At 42.7% G+C, this 21438-nt stretch overlaps 1 protein-coding gene across 1 annotated transcript in view; it reads left to right on the top strand.

Moving 5' to 3' along the window:
• LOC310680113 (regulator of G-protein signaling 5-like) overlaps nucleotides 1–21438 on the top strand; it is a 32676-nt gene that overhangs the window by 3397 nt on the left and 7841 nt on the right. Inside the window, exons 2-3 of the mRNA XM_083446390.1 lie at nucleotides 6669–6779; nucleotides 20681–20742. Coding sequence (XP_083302516.1) covers nucleotides 6669–6779; nucleotides 20681–20742 — 173 coding nt within the window. The remainder of the gene's footprint in view (nucleotides 1–6668; nucleotides 6780–20680; nucleotides 20743–21438) is intronic.

Consider the following 21438-nt stretch of genomic DNA (forward strand, 5'->3'; position numbering starts at 1 on the left):
GCCTGGCACCTAAAGATGTAGAATGAAGGTGCCAGGCGAGCCTCTCTGGGAGAGCGTAAGTGGGGAGCCACCACAAAGAAGGCCCATTCTCATGTTGCCGCCCTTTGGACCTCTCATGGAGGAGGAACACGAAGAAGGGCCTCAGGGGATGGTCTCAGTTCATATGGGAAGAGACAGTACTGCGGTCCTGAGTCGCTTAAGGCTTCATAAGGCATATTATGTGCTGTGTTTCACTACTGTTTTGATATTGCTAAAGGGCTGGCAGAGACAAGGACTTCAGAAAGAAAAGAGTGTAAATGTGTTAGTGAGATAAGCTGGAAAATTGGGGCAGCAGCGGACGGGGGGCGGGACAGGTTGCATGAGGAGAACAATTCCTTCTGTTAGGTAGTAGCAAACCCTCCAGCATTTCTCTGATGAATTGTGATAAACATAATGTGCTCATGCACGTGTAGCTTATTCTTCCTTTGAAAAAGGAAAGCAGAGGAGCAGGCGATGATTCCTGCTTGTTGATCAGCTGCCAGAGGAAAAAGATTCTGGCTTGGCCTCCGGGAGAATGCAGTACTAAAATGTGGAAACCCTAACTGGCAGTGCAAAGTAACATAGCCCAAAACCCAGTTTGCCATGTCAGTGAGCTGCCCTTCTGGCCAAATGTTCCCGTTGCTTGAGCCGAATCCTGGCTTCTCTCCTGTGCCCGTCCCACACCTGCTCTGCGTCAACACCTGCTGCTTTGCTGTGCCTGCCAGCCTCCAATTCCAGCTTTGCTTGACAGCATCTCTGGGCGCAATGCTTTGGTGTGCCGGGTGATGTGATGAAAGAAAACAAATGGGTGCTGTCCATGAGTTTTATTAGCCACAGGCCGTGACAACAGAGGCATCGTGATAAAAGAATAAAACAACAAGGGCAGGGGCCCAAATCGGTGTGGAAAGACACAAGACAGGAACTATCCATCAAAGAAAAAGCCTGGTTTTCATCTGATGAAACAGAATAGCAAGCCAAAGATAATATGAGATCATGAAGACTTAACCAATGAAAAACCACAGAGGTCCCAACTTAAAAAGGGGGGGGAAACCCCTCTTGATTTTATTTTTTATTTTTTGTGGGGACAGTCTAAATGACTTTGGGATCTGCTGCTTGTACATATATGTCTCCTTTCTACAGTTTTACACTAAAGTGGTACTTCGGGTTAAGAACTTAATTCATTCCAGAGGCCCGTTCTTAACCTGAAACTGTTCTTAACCTGAAGCACCACTTTAGCTAACGGGGCCTCCTGCTGCTGCCGTGCGATTTCTGTTCTCATCCTGAAGCAAAGTTCTTAACCCGAGGTAATATTTCTGGGTTAGCGGAGCCGGTAACCTGAAGCATCTGTAACCCAAGGTACCACTGTACTGGTCACTCAAATCTCTGTCAGGAGAAAGATAATTTCACAAAGCCCACAAGTGTTAGTAGCTGTGGCCTGTGCTATTTTTCTAGAAAAAGAGGTGCCTGAACTCACCATGAACACCTCCCTCGTTCTCTTAGAATGGCAATGGTGCCCACCTGAGAGGAGTCGGAACTGAGTTCCGGCTGAAAAAAGCCCTGGCCATAGGCAATTTCAACACGAGTGGAAAGGGAATGGCACCAGCCGTCCCTAGAATATGTCCCAGGAAACCAGCTGGTGCAAATACAACCTCAAAGTGGGGAATAAGCCAACAATTCCCTTTATTGTGAATGCCATTTTATTTTGCAGAGCCAAAGAAACACACCTGCTTTTGGATCTCTTCCTGTTCATGGGATTAATTGATTTCTTTTTATGTTTTAATGGATTTTTTTCCATTGTTGCTTTTGGAAAAACTGGATCCTTGGTAATACAACTAGATGTGATTTGTTTTGACAACCACATTTTCTTATCTTCTTTTACCGTTTCTTTTTTGTTTGGACACTTAATAGTTACTTCATCATGTGTGCAGCAGCACCAACTTAGCATTGCTGATTTACAATAAACTGTTAATCTTATTTCTGTGACTGAGCTGGGTGGTGTGAGAAAGGGGGCATGCAAGACTCAGACTCTCACGGGTTGCCAGCTTCGGCCATTGTTACTTGTTCCACAGGCTGTGTACCAAAATAAGGTCCGTGTTCCTCCCCTGGGGTAAGTGCATTGTGACATGCCACCCCAGGCACACTTACACAGGGTTCATGTTTCCTTTTGGGAATGGGCACAATGGAGACAGTGGTGTCTTTATCACATATGGCTGATGTACACATACATACAACCTGAACCTACGATGGAGGGGTTCACAGCATCAGCACCCCAAGAGGGTCTTGCTTCTCCCATAGCTGCAGCCTTGGATCCAGGCAGACCTCCACCTCTGCTCTCAAACATTGCTCTGCCTCTCCTATTCGCTGCTTTGTTTCTTGGTCACAAAACTCCTATCTCTAGCTCACATAGCCCTCCACTCTCCAAACCCTGGCTTTATCTGTTGAGGGAGGGGCCCCACCTATTTGCTGTCCCACACAAAGTCTCTTTGTGCTTTGTCTTAATGGCTTGTCAACCTGAAGGCTAGCCTGGCTTAATTAACACTTTTAACACTTGCTAAATTGAGGGATTAATGCAGTATCACTCAGTTTAACACCCAAGGGTTTGATTAGATTTTAACCATTTGCTGAATCCAGGGCTTATAGTGGTCTAGCAATTTCCTGGAATTAGAAGCCTTTGATTAAATTCTAACACTTACTGGTTCCAGGAATTTAGAAGTGTCTAGCACACACACAATTAATTGCAGCGCCACAGTGCCAAATGATGACAATACACTGAGAGATGCTTGTTTTTAAGTTAAATGCAGCTGGGAAAGAAGGATCATAAGTTACTCAGATAACTTTTGTTATTGGGCACAGAATAAATATTGAACATAGATGAAAACATGGTTTACAGCTTGGGAGGGGACATGATCCATTACTGCCTCCTGCTGATAAGGCTAATAGTTGCTTCATCAGGACTGTGGCGGCTGAAATGGCCGAACCCTCCTCCACATCCACCAGAATCCTAAACCTGCTTCGTACCACCTCACAGCAGTCACTTAAACTTTGTGTATATGTTTACTGCATTCTTGTGATTCACCTCATGTTTAGTTTGGCCTTCTCGTGGGAATTTGGCCTAATCCTGGCATTCTGGAATTTGGCTGCATTCTGGCAGCCACTCTACCTGCCCCACACCTGATGTAGGGTTGGGGCAGGAGGGTATGCTTTGGGTCAAATTTGAATCCCTGGCAGGCCAGGTTTGGCCCACAGGCTGGAGTTTCCCCACCCCTGTCCTCATGAGAAGACATTGCTGGACTGAGCCCTTCTGTACAGGGTTACTGTGTCTAGAATCTGCTTGCTTGCTTGAACTAATAATGCTCCTTGCCTCTCGCTCCCATCCCGTCTGGCTTGCTCCCACATGACTTTTGGGCTTTGGTCCTGTTGCCACCTGAGATGCTGATTGCCAGTGAGTTCTGATCTAAGCAGAAATTCAGCAGGTGCAGCCTTTCCTGGCATAGAGATAGGACAATACTTATTTATAAAATAGTTATTTATAAAACTGACTGAGCAACTGCTGTGCAGATAGAACAGGGCCCAAACTGGGTGCAATCTCCTTGGCCAACTTTCTGGGGATGGGCCAGCAGGAAATGTACCTGTCTGAGTCCATGCTTCATTGTACACTCAGTTGTGTGCGGTATCAGTAGATGTCAGAAGCACAGGAAGGCAACATCCCTAAGCTCTGTTGTTCCAAAGAAGTTTTCAGAGCTTCTCCTGCTTATGGTTTTTAATCTGCATTAATTGCAGAGGAGTTCTGCTTATCCAAGAGGTCTTTGCTTTGATATAGGAGATTCATTTTATAACCTGAGGATAAGCAAATAATATTGCTTAAGAAACTTTGGTGAAAGGGAAAACCACTTCCGGTGAAATTTGTCCAGAGCTGAAACAGGCTTTAGTTACCCATTGGAAGATTCAGAGCAGTTTTTCCTTTGTTTTGAGAGGACGAGCCTGTGAGAACCTCCCTTAGTCTGACACAACCATAAAATATATTCCACCCCCCCCCCAAAAAAAAACAGAAGAAACTGCTATTCTTGCATGCTAAAACCTTGCATACCAAAATGTATATTTTCTTTGAAGTTTCTAAAGCAACTAGTGTGCTTGTGTTTATTTCTAGGCTCAGGGACTCCCAGAATACAGAGTATTTTTTCTCATATTGGGGGTGGGGTGTTCTGTTTGCATTCACTCTCAGTCTGCATTTCTAACCAGAGTATCCTTACTCAAGAGACACCTCGGTCAAAAGAGAGCATGGGGACTTAGCCACCCTTTGGCCTGTGAAAAAGGCTTTTCCCAGGTCAAGTGAATACATTTCTTGGAACTACTGATTATGGAAATAGCCTTAGCATCTGTTGACGTCCTCCAAAGAGATGGATGAGTAAGATTTTGACTCCAGGGTCCAAAAAGCCAAGAACATAACGGTCAGTCTTCAGAACTCTTGAGATTTCCTGCCTATGGAGAAAGGAAAAGAAAGAGAGAAATGGAAAGAAAGGAAAAGGAAAGAACACTGTGCAGGGACGGCCTTTTAATAAGGCAATAGGAAGCAGTCCACTTTGGGCTTTGTGGATTGTGCACCACACAGCCATCGCCACTGGAAAAGTGAGGAGTAATGGTGTGGTGGCTTTCAGTGAGATATCGCAAGAGCCCTGCAAAATCTCCTGGACTGCTCACAAGGTCTCACCCAAAGCCACAGCCATGTGAAACAAGACTTTGGTGTGGAGGTGGGGGCCAGGCACACATGATGGCACTTTCATATTTTGCCTCAGGTGGCAAAGCAGGCCAGGCAGCCCCTGACACTGTGTCATTTGATATACTTTTAAATTAATGAGGCTTTCAAATTACTTGAGCCACCAATACAGGATACAGCTGCTTACACCCCCTTCCTCATTCTCCCCCTGGTTCCCTTGCTCACCCTCATCCATTGTCTGAGCTCTATAGATCGCAGAATCATTGTGGTGCCGTGTCTAGTGTGATTTTCACAAACCAGGGAGATACGGGTTTCATTCCTGCTTTCTATGGAGCTCACTGGGGAAGTTTGGCTCAGTCATAGCCTCTCTCCATCTGCTGCATGGGGCTGTTGTGAGGATAAATAGGGTAGCCTCCCTGGGCATCCTGCGCTCCCTGTAGGAATAAAAGAAGAGCCCAGCTCAGTGGTACCAAAAGCCCATCTCACTCACTGAAGGCAGCCCTGTTTAGGGAAGCTTTAAATGTTTAACAGACCACTGCATTTTAATATTTTGTTGGAAGCCGCCCAGAGTGGCTGGGGAAACCAAGCCAGACGGGCGGGGTATAAATAATAATAATAATAATAATAATAATAATAATAATTGTTAATATAGTATCTTGTATCCTACAGTGACCAACCAGATGCCTTTGGGAAGCCTGCAAGCGTGATACGGAGTGCTCAGGCTCCACAGGAACTGGCATTCAGAGATAGCCTGGAAATAGTATAAAGCCACCATGATGAGTAGCTCTAACTATCAATAGCCTTTGTTGTTGCTGCTGCTGCTCCAGGAATCTATCTAATCCCCTTTTAAAGCTGTTGACATGGGTGGCCATCATGACATCTTGCTGTAGCGACTGGCATGGTTTACTTACAGTATGTGCTGTGAGAAGTCCCTTAGGGACTCCACTATGAATTTGTGTAGGGTTTACTCCTTAGCCTTTTTTTCTCATGTAGATATTCCGCAAGGCAGTGGAGGTTTAGGATCAGAGTATTCCTTCTCCTAGATGGGGCGTCTTCCCAAGTGGAGCCACCTGCCCCTCACTTTCCTCTACAGCATGTGCAGAAACCACCTTCTACTTCTAGGTAGTGGTAGGAGGGAAATGTAAGGGTGCTGAGAGTAGTTAGGAGACCCCTCTCACCAAGCTACAATTTCCAGCACCCTTACAAAACTACACTTCCCAGGACTCTTTGAGAGCCAGTGTGGTGTAGTGGTTAAGAGTGGTAGACTCGTAATCTGGTGAACGAGGTTCGATTCCCTGCTCCTCCACATGCAGCTGCTGGGTGACCTTGGGCCAGTCACACTTCTCTGGAGCCTCTCAGCCCCACTCACCTCACAGAGTGTTTGTTGTGGGGGAGGAAGGGAAAGGAGAATGTTAGCCGCTTTGAGACTCCCGAAGGGGAGTGAAAGGCGGGATATCAAATCCAAACTCTTCTTCTTCCAAAACATTTCTTTGGGGGAAGATACAACTATTAAAATGGAATAAGAGTCTTTTAAAGGCATGGTGTGAATGTGGCCAGTAGACTGGATGATACCCAAGATAAAAGGGGAGATGTCTATGCAATCAGAATAAGGTGAGGAGGAATGGTTTAAAGTCACTTCAACTGAGGGCTCGTCCACCCTTCCCCTTGCCCCATGCCTAGACAGCACGGATCCAAGAGATTTCCTGCTTGTCCTGTGCTTTCTAGGCACAGATCAGAGTGGTTTTCCATTTGCCCTGTCACTTTCCCTGGGAAAATCTGCTCTTTGCCACTGAATCGAACAAATGTAGAAGCAACTTGAAGAACTACCTCTCATAAGTTACGACAAATGTATTCAACTGTCTCAGACTAGCATTTATTGAATACAATGTCAGCTACACTTACATATATCTATATTTATATATCTCTCTCCCTCCAGAGCCAAGGAGATCAAGACGAAGTTGGGCACACTGCTCCAGAAGCCTGACTCGGCTATTGACTTGATTATCCCTTACCCAGAGAAGCCGGAAAAGCCAGCAAAGGTCCAGAAGTAAGGATATAATAATTGGTCCACTCTGTGACCCTGTTTTCTGCTGTTTTCATTTTTCCATTTTGCTGAAGGCCATTTTCTAGCAATGTTACTTTTGAAAGTGTGGTTGGGTGAACTTTTGCAAAACACTTGAAGCTTATTACTCATTATAATACCCTTGTCAGCCTCTTTGAACTCTCAGAAATGTGGGGCCAAAGTCATGAGGTAGTGAGAAAGTCAGAGGGTAGTGCCTAGGAAGTCAGAGGAAAGTGTATAGACCTTCTTCGTCTCATGTTTAGTCTGCTTGCAGAGCATTCCCCTCTTTCTACCCTTCTTACAATAAACAGACCACACAGTGTTAAGTAAGTTTAAAAAGTTTTACTTACAAAATGTTCCAAAGGTCAGATTCATGCATTTATCCAAGCAGCAGCAAGGAGAACACAGGCAGAATACTCTAGGAAAATACAGAATGATAGCTTCAAACACATGCTCTAAGCTTGGAGCAAAGCTTAGACATGTCTTCCTTGGTTAGTTACATATTGCAGAAAGGAAACAGGAACAGAAGGCTTCACTTCCTCCCTCTTCAGCAAAGAGGAAGTATGATCTAGCTGAGTCTAGGTATCTAACTCTGTGGTGTTAACCCCTTCATGTACTAACTAGCACTCCTGCATAGCTATGTTTGACTGCAATTTCCCAAAGCGTGCTTAATTTCATGAGGATGAGTGCAGCCTGAAGAGATAGGTGGAGGCCAGGAGAGGGGAAAACAGGGGGTTGCCAAAATTGACAAAGTGATGGAACAGGTAGTAAGCCTGGGGAGGAGGTTTCTGGAAGCTTCTTTTTTTTTTTTTTTAATAGTATTTTATTTTCCACATTCAATAAACAAAAAAAGAACAAATCGACAAACACATCAAAAGGAAAAAAAACAAAAGAAAAACAATACATACATTGTACAAAGACAAAAAGAAAAATGAAAACGGTAAGAATAAAAGAATTAAAAACAAATATTGTATCATTGTATTCTTCAGCATTAACTTAGGTCTGCGACTTCCCCATGCCTTCCCACTCTGTATTCTAGGTCTTATATTCTGGTAGTAAACTCTTTCCCTCTGGCGTATCTTTGGTTCAGATTAATATTATTGTCTTATTTATCCTTACATTTCCCTATGTCTTATTAAATATACTTTCTTTAACATTGTCATTTTTATAATAACATTCTTTTACATTCAATCTGATAACCTCAAACGTTCGTAATTTTATAATGCTTCTGTAAATAGTCTTTAAATTTCCTCCAATCTTCCTTCACCATCTCTTCTCCCTGGTCTCTGATTCTGCCAGTCATTTCTGCAAGTTCCATATAGTCAATGAGCTTCATTTGCCATTCTTCCAGCGTGGGTAGATCTTGCGTCTTCCAGTATTGCGCGATGAGTATTCTTGCTGCTGTTGTAGCGTACATAAAAAAAGTTCTGTCCTTCACTTGAACCTGTTGGTTTACCATACCCAGGAGAAAGGCTTCTGGGGTCTTTCTAAATGTGTATTTAAATATTTTTTTCAATTCATTATAAATCATTTCCCAGAAAACCTTAATCCTTGGGCACGTCCACCAAAGGTGAAAAAAGGTACCTTCTGCTTCTTTACATTTCCAGCATTTGTTATCAGGCATATGATACATTTTTGCAAGCTTGACTGGTGTCATGTACCACCTATATATCATTTTCATTATGTTCTCTCTTAAGGCATTACATGCGGTAAACTTTATTCCAGTGGTCCACAACCTTTCCCAGTCAGCAAACATTATGTTATGGCCAACGTCTTGAGCCCATTTAATCATAGCCGATTTCACTTCCTCATCCTGTGTGTTCCATTTCAGCAGCAAATTATACATTCTAGACAATATTTTTGTTTTAGGTTCTAATAGTTCTGTTTCCAATTTTGATTTTTCCACCTGGAAGCCAATTTTTCTGTCCATTTTGAATACCTCCATTATTTGATAATAATGAAGCCAATCTCGGACTTTACTTTTTAGTTTGTCAAAACTCTGCAATTTCAGTTTGTCACCATCCTGTTCTAAGATCTCCCAATACTTCGGCCAATTTGCCTCCATATTGAGTCTCTTTACTGCCTTAGCTTCCATTGGAGACAACCACCTTGGGGTTTTGTTTTCCAAAAGATCTTTGTATCTGATCCAGACATTGAACAGTGCGTTTCTAACAATGTGAATTTTGAACATTCTATGCACTTTAACTTTATCATACCATAGATATGCATGCCAGCCAAATGCATTATTAAACCCTTCTAAATCCAATATGTCTGTGTTTTCAAGAAGTAGCCATTCCTTCAACCAGCAGAAAGCTGCTGCTTCATAATAGAGTTTTAGGTCTGGCAGGGCAAAGCCCCCTCTTTCTTTAACGTCTGTTAATATTTTAAATTTTATCCTTGGCTTTTTGCCCTGCCAGACAAATTTAGATAGATCTTTTTGCCACTTCTTGAAACAATCAGTTTTATCAATAATCTGCAGTGTCTGAAACAAAAATAGCATTCTTGGCAATACATTCATCTTAATTACAGCAATACGCCCCAGTAGTGAGAGTTTCAAACTAGACCACGTATCTAGATCCTTTTTTATCTCCGTCCAGCATTTCTCATAGTTGTCTTTAAATAAGTTCCCATTTTTTGCTGTCATAGTTATTCCCAAATATTTAACTTTCTTCACTACTGTTAAACCTGTTTCTTTCTGAAACCTTTCATTTTCAATTTCTGTCAGATTTTTTGTCAGAACCTTAGTTTTTGTTTTATTTAATTTAAAGCCTGCCAATTGGCCAAATTCTTGAATCAGTTCTAAAACTTTTTTTCCACTAGATTCTGGCTCCTGCAACGTCAAAACCAGGTCATCTGCAAAGGCTCTTAATTTATATTGTTTGGCTCCGACCTGTATCCCTTTAACCAATTGGTCCTTTCTGATCGTATTCAGCAACACCTCCAGGACCGATATAAAAAGTAGTGGGGAAATTGGGCACCCTTGTCGTGTTCCTTTTTCTATTCTGAACTCTTCTGTCAAAACATTATTTACAATTAATTTAGCTTTTTGTTCAGAATAGATTGCCCCTATACCATTTTCAAATTCTTGGCCTACCCCCATGCCTTGGAGATTCTTCTTCATAAAACTCCAAGAGATATTGTCAAAGGCTTTCTCCGCATCCACAAATATCAGCGCCGCTTTTGTATTTATATTTTCCTGTAAAAGTTCCAAAATATCAATTATATTTCTTACGTTCTCTGATAGATGTCTTCCTGGGAGAAAGCCTGCTTGATCTTTATGAATCTCCTCTGTTAGTACCTTCTTCAATCTTCTCGCCAAGATATCTGCAAATATTTTGTAATCCACATTTAACAATGATATAGGCCGGTAATTCCTAAGTTGATGTTTTTCAACGTCTGTCTTTGGTATAAGAGTCACAAAAGCTTCTTTCCACGATTCTGGAGCCTTTTCCCCCTGAAGTATTTCATTACATATTTCTTTTAAGGGTTGAGTTAGCCAGTCTTTCAATGATTTATAATATCTTGCAGTCAGCCCATCAGGTCCCGGAGCTTTGCCTAGTTGCATATTTTGGATGGCACTCTCTACCTCTTGTTCTGTTATCCTACTGCTCAGTTTAAGTTTGTTTTCTTGCGATATTTTTGGTAGCCCATTCACTTTCAAAAATTCTTCTATCTCTGTTTCTTTCTGTGGTTGTTGAGAGTAGAGCTTTTTAAAATATTTTTGAAAAGCACTCCTAATCTCGTTGGGATATTGCAACATTCTTCCTTCAACTTCCAAACTTGTAATAGTGTTCATTTTTTGTCTCTTCTTTATTTGCCATGCCACAATAACTTTCCACACTTATTTGCCGAATCAAATGTTCTTTGTCTCATCTGTTTGATTTTCCATTCAATCTCTTGGTTTATTAATTGCATGTACTGTACTTGATACAACTTTATCTCTCTTAATATTTCCTGTGATTTTGGGTTTGTTCTCAATCTCTTTTCACCTTCCTTGATCTTATCCAAAATCTTTTCTCTTTTTTCCTGTTGTAATTTTCTCTTGAGTGCATTTTGTTGGATCAAAAAGCCTCTCATAACCGCCTTACTTGCGTCCCATATAATTCTTTTCTCCACCGTAGTGTTCAAATTTATTTCAAAATAATCTTTCAGAGTTTTCTGGGCTTTCTTTACAAATTCCGCATCTCTAAAAAGAGAGTCATTCATCCTCCATCTGAAGGATCCAGTTGGTTGTAAGTTCATTACCATCTTAATAGCGTTATGGTCGGAGCAAGTCTTTGGGCAGATTTCCACCTTATTTATCTTTGGGGCCAGTTCTCTAGTGGTCCAAATTTGGTCAATTCTAGTCCAAGTCTTTTGGGCTTCAGAAAAGAAGGTTCCCTCTCTTTCCAGGGGATGTTTCGTTCTCCAAATGTCAATCAAGTCCAAGTTATCAGTCATTTCAAAAAAGGTTTTCGGTAGTCTCCCATCTTTGGTAACTATCTGTCTTTGTGCCTTATCCATATTCGTTGAGACTACTCCGTTCATATCTCCCATTAGAATCACATTGTACTCCATATAATCCAACAATGTCTCATGCAATCTTTTAAAGAATTCTGATTTTCCTTCATTGGGCGCATATACGCCCACCATCAAATATTTCTGTCCATGATACTGTATTTCAATAGCCAAATATCTTCCTTGCTCATCTTTAAAAACAAATTTTGGTGCCAGGCCTTCTTTAGCATAAATTACAACTCCTCTTTTTTTAACTTTGTCCGATGAGATAAATTCTTGTCCCAACTTTTTGTTAATTAAAATTTTTCTGTGAAGCCTGGTCACATGTGTTTCTTGCAAGCAAATCAAGTCCACATGTTCTTTTTTTAATATGTGAAAAATGGGTCTGAACGCGATCGGAAGATGGCTGTTTTCCTCTGATGTCTCAGAGGAAGAGCTCTGAGAAGGACGGGGTTTTACTGCTTCGACGACGCGGAAACCCCATAAAACCGCAGGCGGGGAAAGCCTACGGCTGTGGGACTCAGCGGGCACCGAAAGCGCAGCTCCAGATCGTCTCCGGGTCGTAAATAGCCCCGGGGAACGGAGGGGGGGCTGGCGTGGTGCTGTGAGGCTATCGCTACCTTCTCAGAGCGACGTCGCATTGCCAACCGGAAAGCGTTCGACCTCTTCTTGTTACAATTTGGATTACAAAACAGAATAATCGTGAGTAAACTACAGTAAATTTGAAGGACTTTAATTTGGAAAACTTGAATTGGAAAAGAATCGGGACTTTAAATTTCTTTAAGAATGATCGGAACAGAGGCGGGAAGGTCTAAACAGGAAGTCAGCCTTCCGCTTTGTATATAGTAGAAAGTAAAGACTATGCTTTTAACATTCTAAAATAAGAGATTGAAAAAGCTACTCTGAAGCCATAGAAAGGACTGCAACCCCCCTCCCAAGAACTGGAAGGAGGGGGAGTATTTTGGGAAAGACTAAATCCCCCGGAGAAAGAGGCTGCGGTAATTAGAAACACTGCTCTGACTCCCAGGTCCTGAGCTGTCGAATTTGAAAATACTAACCTCAGAAAGGGGATAGTGGACGGCGCTTGATTAATGAGAGTTAAAGGTGTTATAAAACTGTTATAAAGGTGTTAGAACCATAAAACTGTCGCCAAAAGGATTGATGATACAATTCGGTCTTGACTGTAAACCAAAGGACATTTTGCTTCTTCTGATTGTGGAATCTTAGAGTCCCCCTAGTGGGCACAGACATTGTTACAAGTCTACTGGTAATTTTCCACTGTAACATCTTACTGCAACTTCTTATCGGACTGTCTGTTTGTGCCACAAGCCCAGCTGCAGCTGCAGTCTGACCGTGGGAAAGCTTGGCTTATGGCTCAGAAAGAGAGTTATCAGGAAAAGACAACAAGATCAGGCAAATCCTTTCTTCCAGGAAGAAGAGGTTCTCTAGACCCTACAGGAGGTATTGCCTCACAACAGAAGGGGAAAGGAATGTCTAGTACAGATGAACTGATAAGTTCTGGCTTTTCAAAGCTACAAGGGGGCCATTGATAAACTTACAGCGGAGGTGTCAGGGACGAAGAAGGAGATTGCAGAAATTAAAAATCAGGTGGTAGAAACGAACAAAGGGATTGCAGATGCATCTTCAAAAATAGATCAAAATACGCTGAGCATCCGGCAAAATACAGCTGCAATAGAGAAATTATTGGGCGACTCCGATAAAACGCGAAAGATTGCAGAAGAAGCTCGACAGGTCGCAGCTGCTACGGAGGAGAAATTACCATCGATGACCAGACAGCTGGAGGACTATAAGGTTAAGTTTTCTCTAATTGACTTGAAAGAACGAGAGGCAAATCTTAGAATCAGAGGTTTGCCTGAAATTGAGAAGGAGAGCCTGCGGGACTACCTGTCACAAGAGTTTGTGAAATTTTGGGAATTAGATCCGGAAAAGGAAGAAATAAAAATTTTGAGTGCCTTCCGACTGGGAAGAGCAAGTAAAAAGATCAAAACCAGAGATTGTCTGATCACATTAAGATCCAAGGAGGAGAGGGATAAGATCCTAGGACTGCATTTTCACAAACCTTTGGAAATTTCTCAATCGAGAGCTGGAATTTTTAAAGACATCCCCAAACTTTTGCTCGATCTCAGAGCCAGATATAAAGACTTGGTGACCTTGCTGAGAAGAAATAGTATCATCTTCAGGTGGGAATTCCCAGAAGGACTCTCCTTTAGTTTCAAAGGACGAAAGATTAAAATAAAGTCAGTGGAAGACAGAGACAGTTTTTTGGAGGCCTGCGGGGAGGACCTACAGAAAGGGACAGTAGACCCACTAGAGGAAAGAAGAAAGAAGACAGCAGAGGCAATATTGAATCTAAATTTGGATGGAAAGACTCCACCAGGAGCAGAAGAAGACAAGTTACCAGAAGCAACGGGAGGAACAGAATAACAATAATACAACATGTCTCTGCAGCTTTTGAGTTGGAATTGTAATGGTTTGAACATTTCTCGGAAGAGGAAATCCATTTTTCACATATTAAAAAAAGAACAGGTTTCTGGAAGCTTCTGGCACCAGTGAATTGGTCTTTTCCAGCAGGCTGATGAAAAGGGAGGGAAAGAGAGAGAAAGAAAAGTGGGTGGCAGAAAGACAAGGGAGAAACGGAGAAAGAGAAAAGGCTACTTTGGTCTCTTTGCTACCCAGCACTGGCTTCCTACCTTTTCTATAGAGCCAGGCCCAGGGCATTAGATCTCAGCCAGTGGGACAAATCCAGTTGAAGTTCAAGGCCCAGCAAGGATTTGAATCTGGAGTTTTCTGGTCTAAATCCACCATTTCGGCCATAATGCTACACTGACTCTTACCTCCCTCTCACGACCACGTACAGTGGGAAAGGCAGTTCAGGCAGCAACAACACATGTTTTCACTTCACTTACGACAGTGGGTTTGTCTGTCTGTTTAAAGCAGTTATAGGCCACCTTTCCAAAGATTTCTCAAGGTGGAGTTCAGCTGAAACAGTATAATGTTAAACTTTTAAAATGACAAAATCCAAAGGTAAGCAACATTTTCAAATAAAACGAGTCAACATCAAATAGCACAAACCACAGCAGCCAGTTAGCAGTGCATCCAGTGAAAGCACATGACTTAAAAGTTACTTGGAGCAAATAGATCTTCAAAGCATTTTGCAACAACAAGACTGAAGGGGTCAAACCAACTATATACCCCTTGAGAGGGAATTCCACAGTCGAGCCACCACTGAAAAGTCCCTGTCCTTCAACCAATCTTAGGCAGGCCAGCCATCTGGGTCTCCTGTGCTGAACTGAAGGCACAGGCAGGTTTGTACAGGCACAGGTGGTCTCATGCAATGTGGTCTCAAATTATGTATGGTCAGCTTGGGAACTGGGGCCAGAAATCAGTGCAACTCTTACAGAGTCAGTGTAACATGTTCTGACCACCTAGCCACAATGAGCAAACTCTTTCTGTACTGTACAAGTTGAAGTTTCCAAGTCGTTTTCAACAGAAGCTCCACATTCTGAGTGCGTTGCCATAGTCTAGTCTGAATGTAACAACTGCTTGCATAACCAAGACTAGATCAGCTTTCCCCATGCAGGAAGCAACTGGCATAGTGGCATGGGCTGGCGAAAGCATACCAGGCTCTGTGCTTCCACAGACAATGCTAACCCTGGAGGAACCCTGCCCAAAGCTGTAAACGTGGTCTTTCAGAACAGAACTCCATCCAGGAGCAACTGAAGACTTAGTACCTCTTTCTTCATCTTAGTCCCAAAACATCCTCTAGACACCTGTCCAGGAGTTCTACAGCCTTCCTGGGATTTATAGGTGGAAACAGAGGTAGAGCTGTCTGTCACCAGAATCCTGATGACACTGCACATTAATACAGGCATTAACAGGGCTTAGAAATAAGTGTTTAAACAGGAAATTAAATGCCCCTGTGATATATGGGGGAATTAAACTTCATTTTACAAAAGGGGAAATAAAATCAGCTTGAAAGTTGATCCCATGGCTTTCACAGCTTGTCAAAGGACTGTGAGTCGATATATTGATCCCCTGTCAGTTAATAAAACTTCAGATGTATATTAGCAGGTTTAGAAGAATAAGAGTTTTATAGGAAGTGTGCAAAGAAAAACCATAGTTAATGGTATCAACTGCTGGGAGGCATCTTGGTGGTGGACCATTTATGCTGGCCTTGGAGCCCTGGTGGCATTGCTGCCTGCAGATCCACAGCATTAATCACTGTCAGTTTTATCTGAAGGAAAACAGTCTCCCATCTGTACTGAAGATAAATCAGTTCCAGGAATTGGAACAGAATGAACCCCAGTAGCATCTGCTTTTGTTACGGAGAAGGGCGGCCTCAGTGGGAGAAGGGAAACTACTGTATATTGGCTTTTTGGCCCTGAATCTGTTTCCAATTACTTCTAACGAAGGTTCTGCAGATAGACTGATCTGAAGATTGCATTGTGATCTGCATGGCTGTTATTGGCCTAGTTTGAACAATCATTAGAGACAGAAATTAGATAGATTGTGCACTTTTCCTTTTCAAAGTCATTAAGAACAAATTAGCCGATGTGCTTCATCTTGTCCTGATAATGGAAACAGCAGTCTCATCTTGTCAGCCAGCGGCTCCTCTGAGTTTCTGGAAGGAGGAAAGCATTCTGTTTTCTATTATTCCTACTGGAATAAAAGTTTGCTTATTTTTGCTATTTGCTATTTTTAATTTCTGATTTTGTGAATCATGCAGAACCCCCACCCCCCATTAATTACTGCCAAAGTAGATGCATGCTTAAATACACAGACACAGACAGGCAGCTGCATAGCTTGTTTTTCTGTAGCTGTCCAGGGAGCCCGATTCTCACTGTGAAGGCAGCGCGTGGGAAGCAGATGCTTATCTCTCCAGATCAGAATGGAGCCTTAGGGTGCTTCCAGATGGAGGTCTATTGTGGAATCAGAACTGCCCCTATGCAGCATTCACACAACATCAAAATGTCAACTTATACTTTTTTTTTTTTACATTTTATTTGGATTTCTTCTTACTGTGAAAAACCAGTTAGATTAAAATCACCCATCATTTCTCTGCAGTCACTGCTAGTGTGTGGAAGCTGCATTTTAGGGGTTGGCAATTTGGGGGGGGGTGTGTGTGTGTGTGTGAGAGAGAGAGAGAGAGAGAGAGAGAGATTTATCAGTGGATGGTCCCTGCTATCATACATTGGCAGCTGGTGCCCATGGAACCTGGCAGGGGTGCTAGGAAGTCTTGCCCAGTTGTTCTGGTTTTCTTCCCAGCCTCCTTGCTTGCAAAGACATGGTGAATACTTAAGCACTGCAGTTGTCCTAAGACTAGGGCTCAGCCACAGTTACCTTTTGCTCTTGTCTTTCCAGGCAAAGGTCCACTCTTTAGAGCTCCGTGTCTGAGCATGGGGGTTTTTGTTTGTTTTTGTTTGCCCCAGAGCTTTCCTCTTTAAAACCAGCTCTTTCACACTGAATTGGAGCAAATGTTAATCAAGTTTTCTGCAGATTAATGTTGATTCTGATTTATCATCAAAAAGTGGGTTTTCCAGGGAAAAGCAGCAGGGGCATAAACCCACAGTTGCTTTTCTGCTGGGAAAATAGTTGTGCACCTCTGTCTTTCCTCATACTCTCCCTATGCAAGTTTTTTTTGAAGTTTTATTAATATGTAACACCTAACCCTAAATTCTGTGGTTCAGAATTGCTGTCATAATTTCTAGTCCGGGTTCATGCCAAAGAACCCACATTACTCAGAAGTAAGACCCACTGAATTCTACTGGGATTATCCTCAGGCAAGTATTATATAGGATTGCAGTCTGAATTGGTAAGTCTTAGCCAGCTATCCCACAGGGCTGTTTCCAAGGGCCCTCATGACTTTACACTGCAATCAAATAAACAGTTAAGACAGGATTTCACCATCTTAAGCCTTGGGGAAGCATGTGCTTTCTGAAGGAAAAATCAAAAGGCACATTCACCTGAATCTTCTTGGGGGTTGGGTGGATGGAGTGCTTCACTTCATACAATCTCCTTGTCACCCACATGCAGGGTCCTTCATCCAGGTTTTGTCTCCACCAGTTGGCATGCAATGCCCAACTGCCTTCTCAAGCTGAATGTGAAGGGTGTTCTGCATAAAACCTACCTGCCATTTTCTTTGGATGCTGCCTTAACTCCTGAATGTGTCCTTCAGTGTGAGTGGGGGCTGCAGTGGTCTGCGCACGCCCAACAAATGCTTCCCAATTTTCCCAATTTTCCCAGTGGGATGTTGACAGAGATTGTTAGGGAGTGCCCTGCTTAAAGTCTGGGCGAGTTCTGTGGATGGACATGAGTGAAATTTGCAAACTCTCTTGCTCTGGAGAAGCATAGATAATAATAATATAATAATAATTTATTATTTGTACCCCGCCCATCTGGCTGGGTTTCCCCAGCCACTTTGGGCAGCTTCCACAGAGACCAAAAATACACTAAAATGTCACACATTAAAAACTTCCTTGAACAGGGCTGCCTTAAGATGTACATAGAGACATCTGTACAAACAGGTGTTCCCTCTCCCTCCCACTTCTTCCACTCCTGAAATTAGGCTACTTTCACTCCAAATAGCCATGATTTCCTCTGCCCTCCTCCACACTGCTGCTTATCTTTTTTTAATAAATATTTTTTTCAAGCATCTTGCAAGTTTATGCATCTTGGTGTTTCTTTGCTACCTTTATATAGAAAAAATACACACTTCATTTTTTTAAAAAACCTGAAAAGTGAATGTGAGGAGGTGTCTTTATGAGCTCAATCCTGCAGGGAAATTTGTGTATCTGACAAAACCAGGGATAATGCAGCTTGACTACATCTGTGTACACCCTGGTGGGAGTCCTAACAGTATTTACCTTTATACAATTAAGAGTGCTTTACAAATATACTACTATGCTGACTATAAGGTGCTTGCCAACATTTTAATTTTACATATGGGGAACTGAAGCTGAGAGAGACAGGAAGAAGCGGGGAGGAGAGAGAATGTAACTGACTGGCTTCTTTGCCCAGGCTACAAATTTAATCCATAGCAGAAGTGGCAACCCAGAACTCATATTTATTTGGTCTGGGATTCCCAGATCCATGTCCAGCCTCCAGCTCTCCATTCATGGACCACACTGGTGGTTGTTCGCCTTGAAATACTCCAGATATGCATCACCTCTCTGAACCGGGCAGGTTTGTGCCACAGTGGCTTCTCCTCTTCTCCCTCCCTCTTGAGTGATGCTGCCAGCTGGCATCCACACACCCCACCCCATACATGGCTGATGCTGCTTTTGTCTTAAACTAATCACTGAGTGCTTGTCCACACTTCCGCTTGTCTGGTGCCCAGAAAACACAGATTTGATCGGTTTTCCCTTTCCTGGGGAAAACCTGCACTTTAGCTTTAAATCTGAACAAACAGAATATTTGCTCAAATTGAGCGCTAAAGTGTGGTTTTCTCCAGGGGAAAGCAGTGAGACAATAAGAAGTGTCGATAAACTCTTAATTTCAAGCCCTGAAGGGTAAAATCAGATCATTATTATCCATGAAGAGTAAAATCAGATCATTATTATCCATTTCATTGCTGTGAGAACCTTCTGGCATGTCTTGCCTGAGACAAAGGGGGTCATTGACTACATCCCTTAGGAGGGCGTGGGAACTGGTGCTGGATCTCTGGGAGGGACAGAAGCGGACCCCAAAGCCACAGCCAAAGCAGGGGAAAGAGTTCAGCCTTCAGAGAACTTTTGAGAATGAATGAAAGAATTCTCAAGGGATACAGATGGAGATGGATCATTCCCCACTCTGCTCCAGACTGTTTCTGCCTAGTTCCACACAAAATAAACTGGGGATGTTAAGAATGGAACATTGGAAGCAGTGTAGGAGCCCCTGCATGGTACTTCAAGGCCTCAGGGAAGAACTGTGTGTTATACTCAAGACAGGACTATGGCCCAATACTGCTACCCATGTAGAATTCCTTCTCCCTCGCTCATAGAATGTGGGATCATAAAGTGCCTTTCCCCAAGCCTCACTCCAGCACACTGTCTGCCACGAGAGGGAAAATGTATGGTGTGATTGTCATGGTTTTGCTCCATAACGATCCAGAGCAAGTCACAACAAATAGTTAGCAGAGTAAGAATGTTTAAACTCGATGCAGGGTTCCAAAAAAGATTCAGACACAACCAGCTTCATCCAGTATTATTTACTGAAGGCAAATGAGCATAACAGTCACAAGTCAAGTTGCAGCAAAACCTTAACTTACACTTACAATAAGCATAGCTGTCAACGTTTCCCATTTTTTAAGGGAAATTCCCTTATTCCGAATAGGATTCCTCCCAAGAAAAGGGAAAATTTGACAGCTATGACAATAAGACTAAAAACTTAGCACTTAAATATACTATACTGTATACAGATTACCGCAAAGGAATGAAGTAGAGAGAACCAAGAAGGAGAAAGTGAAACCAGGCTCTTTTGGGCCCTGTTCTTATAGGCAGAATGACCTTGGGAGAGAAAGATAACAGGACCAGTTTAAAGCAGCTTAATTTAGGGTTGCCATATTTCAAACTGTGAAAATCTGGATGGAAAGTTAAGCTTTGTTTTTGAAGGTTGTTGAGCTTTTTGGGCAAATTCACAAAAAAAGAAGTTTTTGAGCTATTTTTAAGGAAGATCGCCAAAAACACTGCCGACATGCCATACATCCGGATTTTCCTGGACCTTTTAGCAATTTCTGCCTGGACACTGCTTCCGACTGCAGTACTCCAGATATGTCCAGGAAAGTCAGGGCATGTGGCAGCCAGTGGTGGGAATCTTTAGGACTCCATTGTCCCTGTTGGCCATGTTGGCTGAGACAGATGGGAGTTGGTACCTCAAGTTTGCAGCATCACTCAAACCTGGAGCCTGAGGAGGTATGGAGTCTGCGCACCCATAGGTTTTACCTAATTCCAAATCTCATTCCCCAGGTCTGTTTTTTACACAAACAAACAAACAAACAAACAAACAAACAAGAGAAGGGAGATGTTAGCCTAGATCTCCATTGCCTCATCTAGTTGAGCCATGAGCTGCAAACAAATAGGTCCCTAGTTTGACTCTCCCTTCTGGCATAAACTCAGTTGCTGAACTTATGCGAGTAGCTAGTCTGCTCATTAGTCTGCTCATATGTCGTATAGGGAGGATAACATCAATCTTCCTTCCAGGGCTGTAGTTAAATTATGTGTGTGAAGTGCTTTGAACAAGAATAAAGTCAAAATGCTAAGTGACTATTCTCAATCCTTCTCCACTGTGATGCCTTCAAACACCGACAAATTCTTTCTGCTATATTTTACCAGTGACTGTTTTCACGGACTTTAATGGGTGTGCCTAAATATCTCCCCCTCTCATCTTTTCAGACCATCACCAGAGGAGGCTTGGCTGTGGCGCAACTCTCTGGAGAAACTCCTGCAAAATCCATGTGAGTTTGCTGCGGGATCTCCCACTACTGGGAGCACCTATTCTAGCAATGTTAGAGTCCTTGCAGGTTGTGAGTGTCAGCAGGTTAAATCATTCCTTGGGAATGACGAGGTAGAAGTGCAATCATAAGTATTTGGTACTTGCAATGATAAGTATTTGCAGAGGCTTGACAACCATATGTCAGGAGTGCTCTGATGGTGTTTCCTGCTTGGCAGGGGGTTGGACTCAATGGCCCTCTTCCAACTCTATGATTCTATGATTCTATTCTATGATTTAATAATAATGACACTTTGGGTGAAGGGCTTTGGATGAAAACTAGAGACATGGAGGAATCCAGATATACAGGTAATAAAGCTGTTGGTAGCGAGGCAATATGACAGAGGGGGAAACCCAGTATGCTTCAAGCAATTCATAGGCATGTGACATGTGCAGAAGTTGAATTGCAGCCACAAGTTAGATAGAGCAATTAGACTCTAAGGACATAGTGATTTAAATGCCATTGTCTCCATTCATAAGGAGCACAACAAATTCCTCCCTCTCCCATATAGCTAGCCTTCATGTGAACTGGAGCTTCTGTGTCTAATAATCCCTTAGTATGGCTTGCTAGAATCCTGCTACATCATCTGCTCTGGTCAGACCTCACCTGGAGTACTGTGTCCAGTTCTGGGCACCACAGTTCAAGAAGGACACTGACAAA

This window comes from Podarcis tiliguerta (genome assembly GCF_965153285.1).
Source record: "Podarcis tiliguerta genome assembly, chromosome: 6".
Taxonomy (NCBI): Eukaryota; Metazoa; Chordata; class Lepidosauria; order Squamata; family Lacertidae; genus Podarcis; species Podarcis tiliguerta.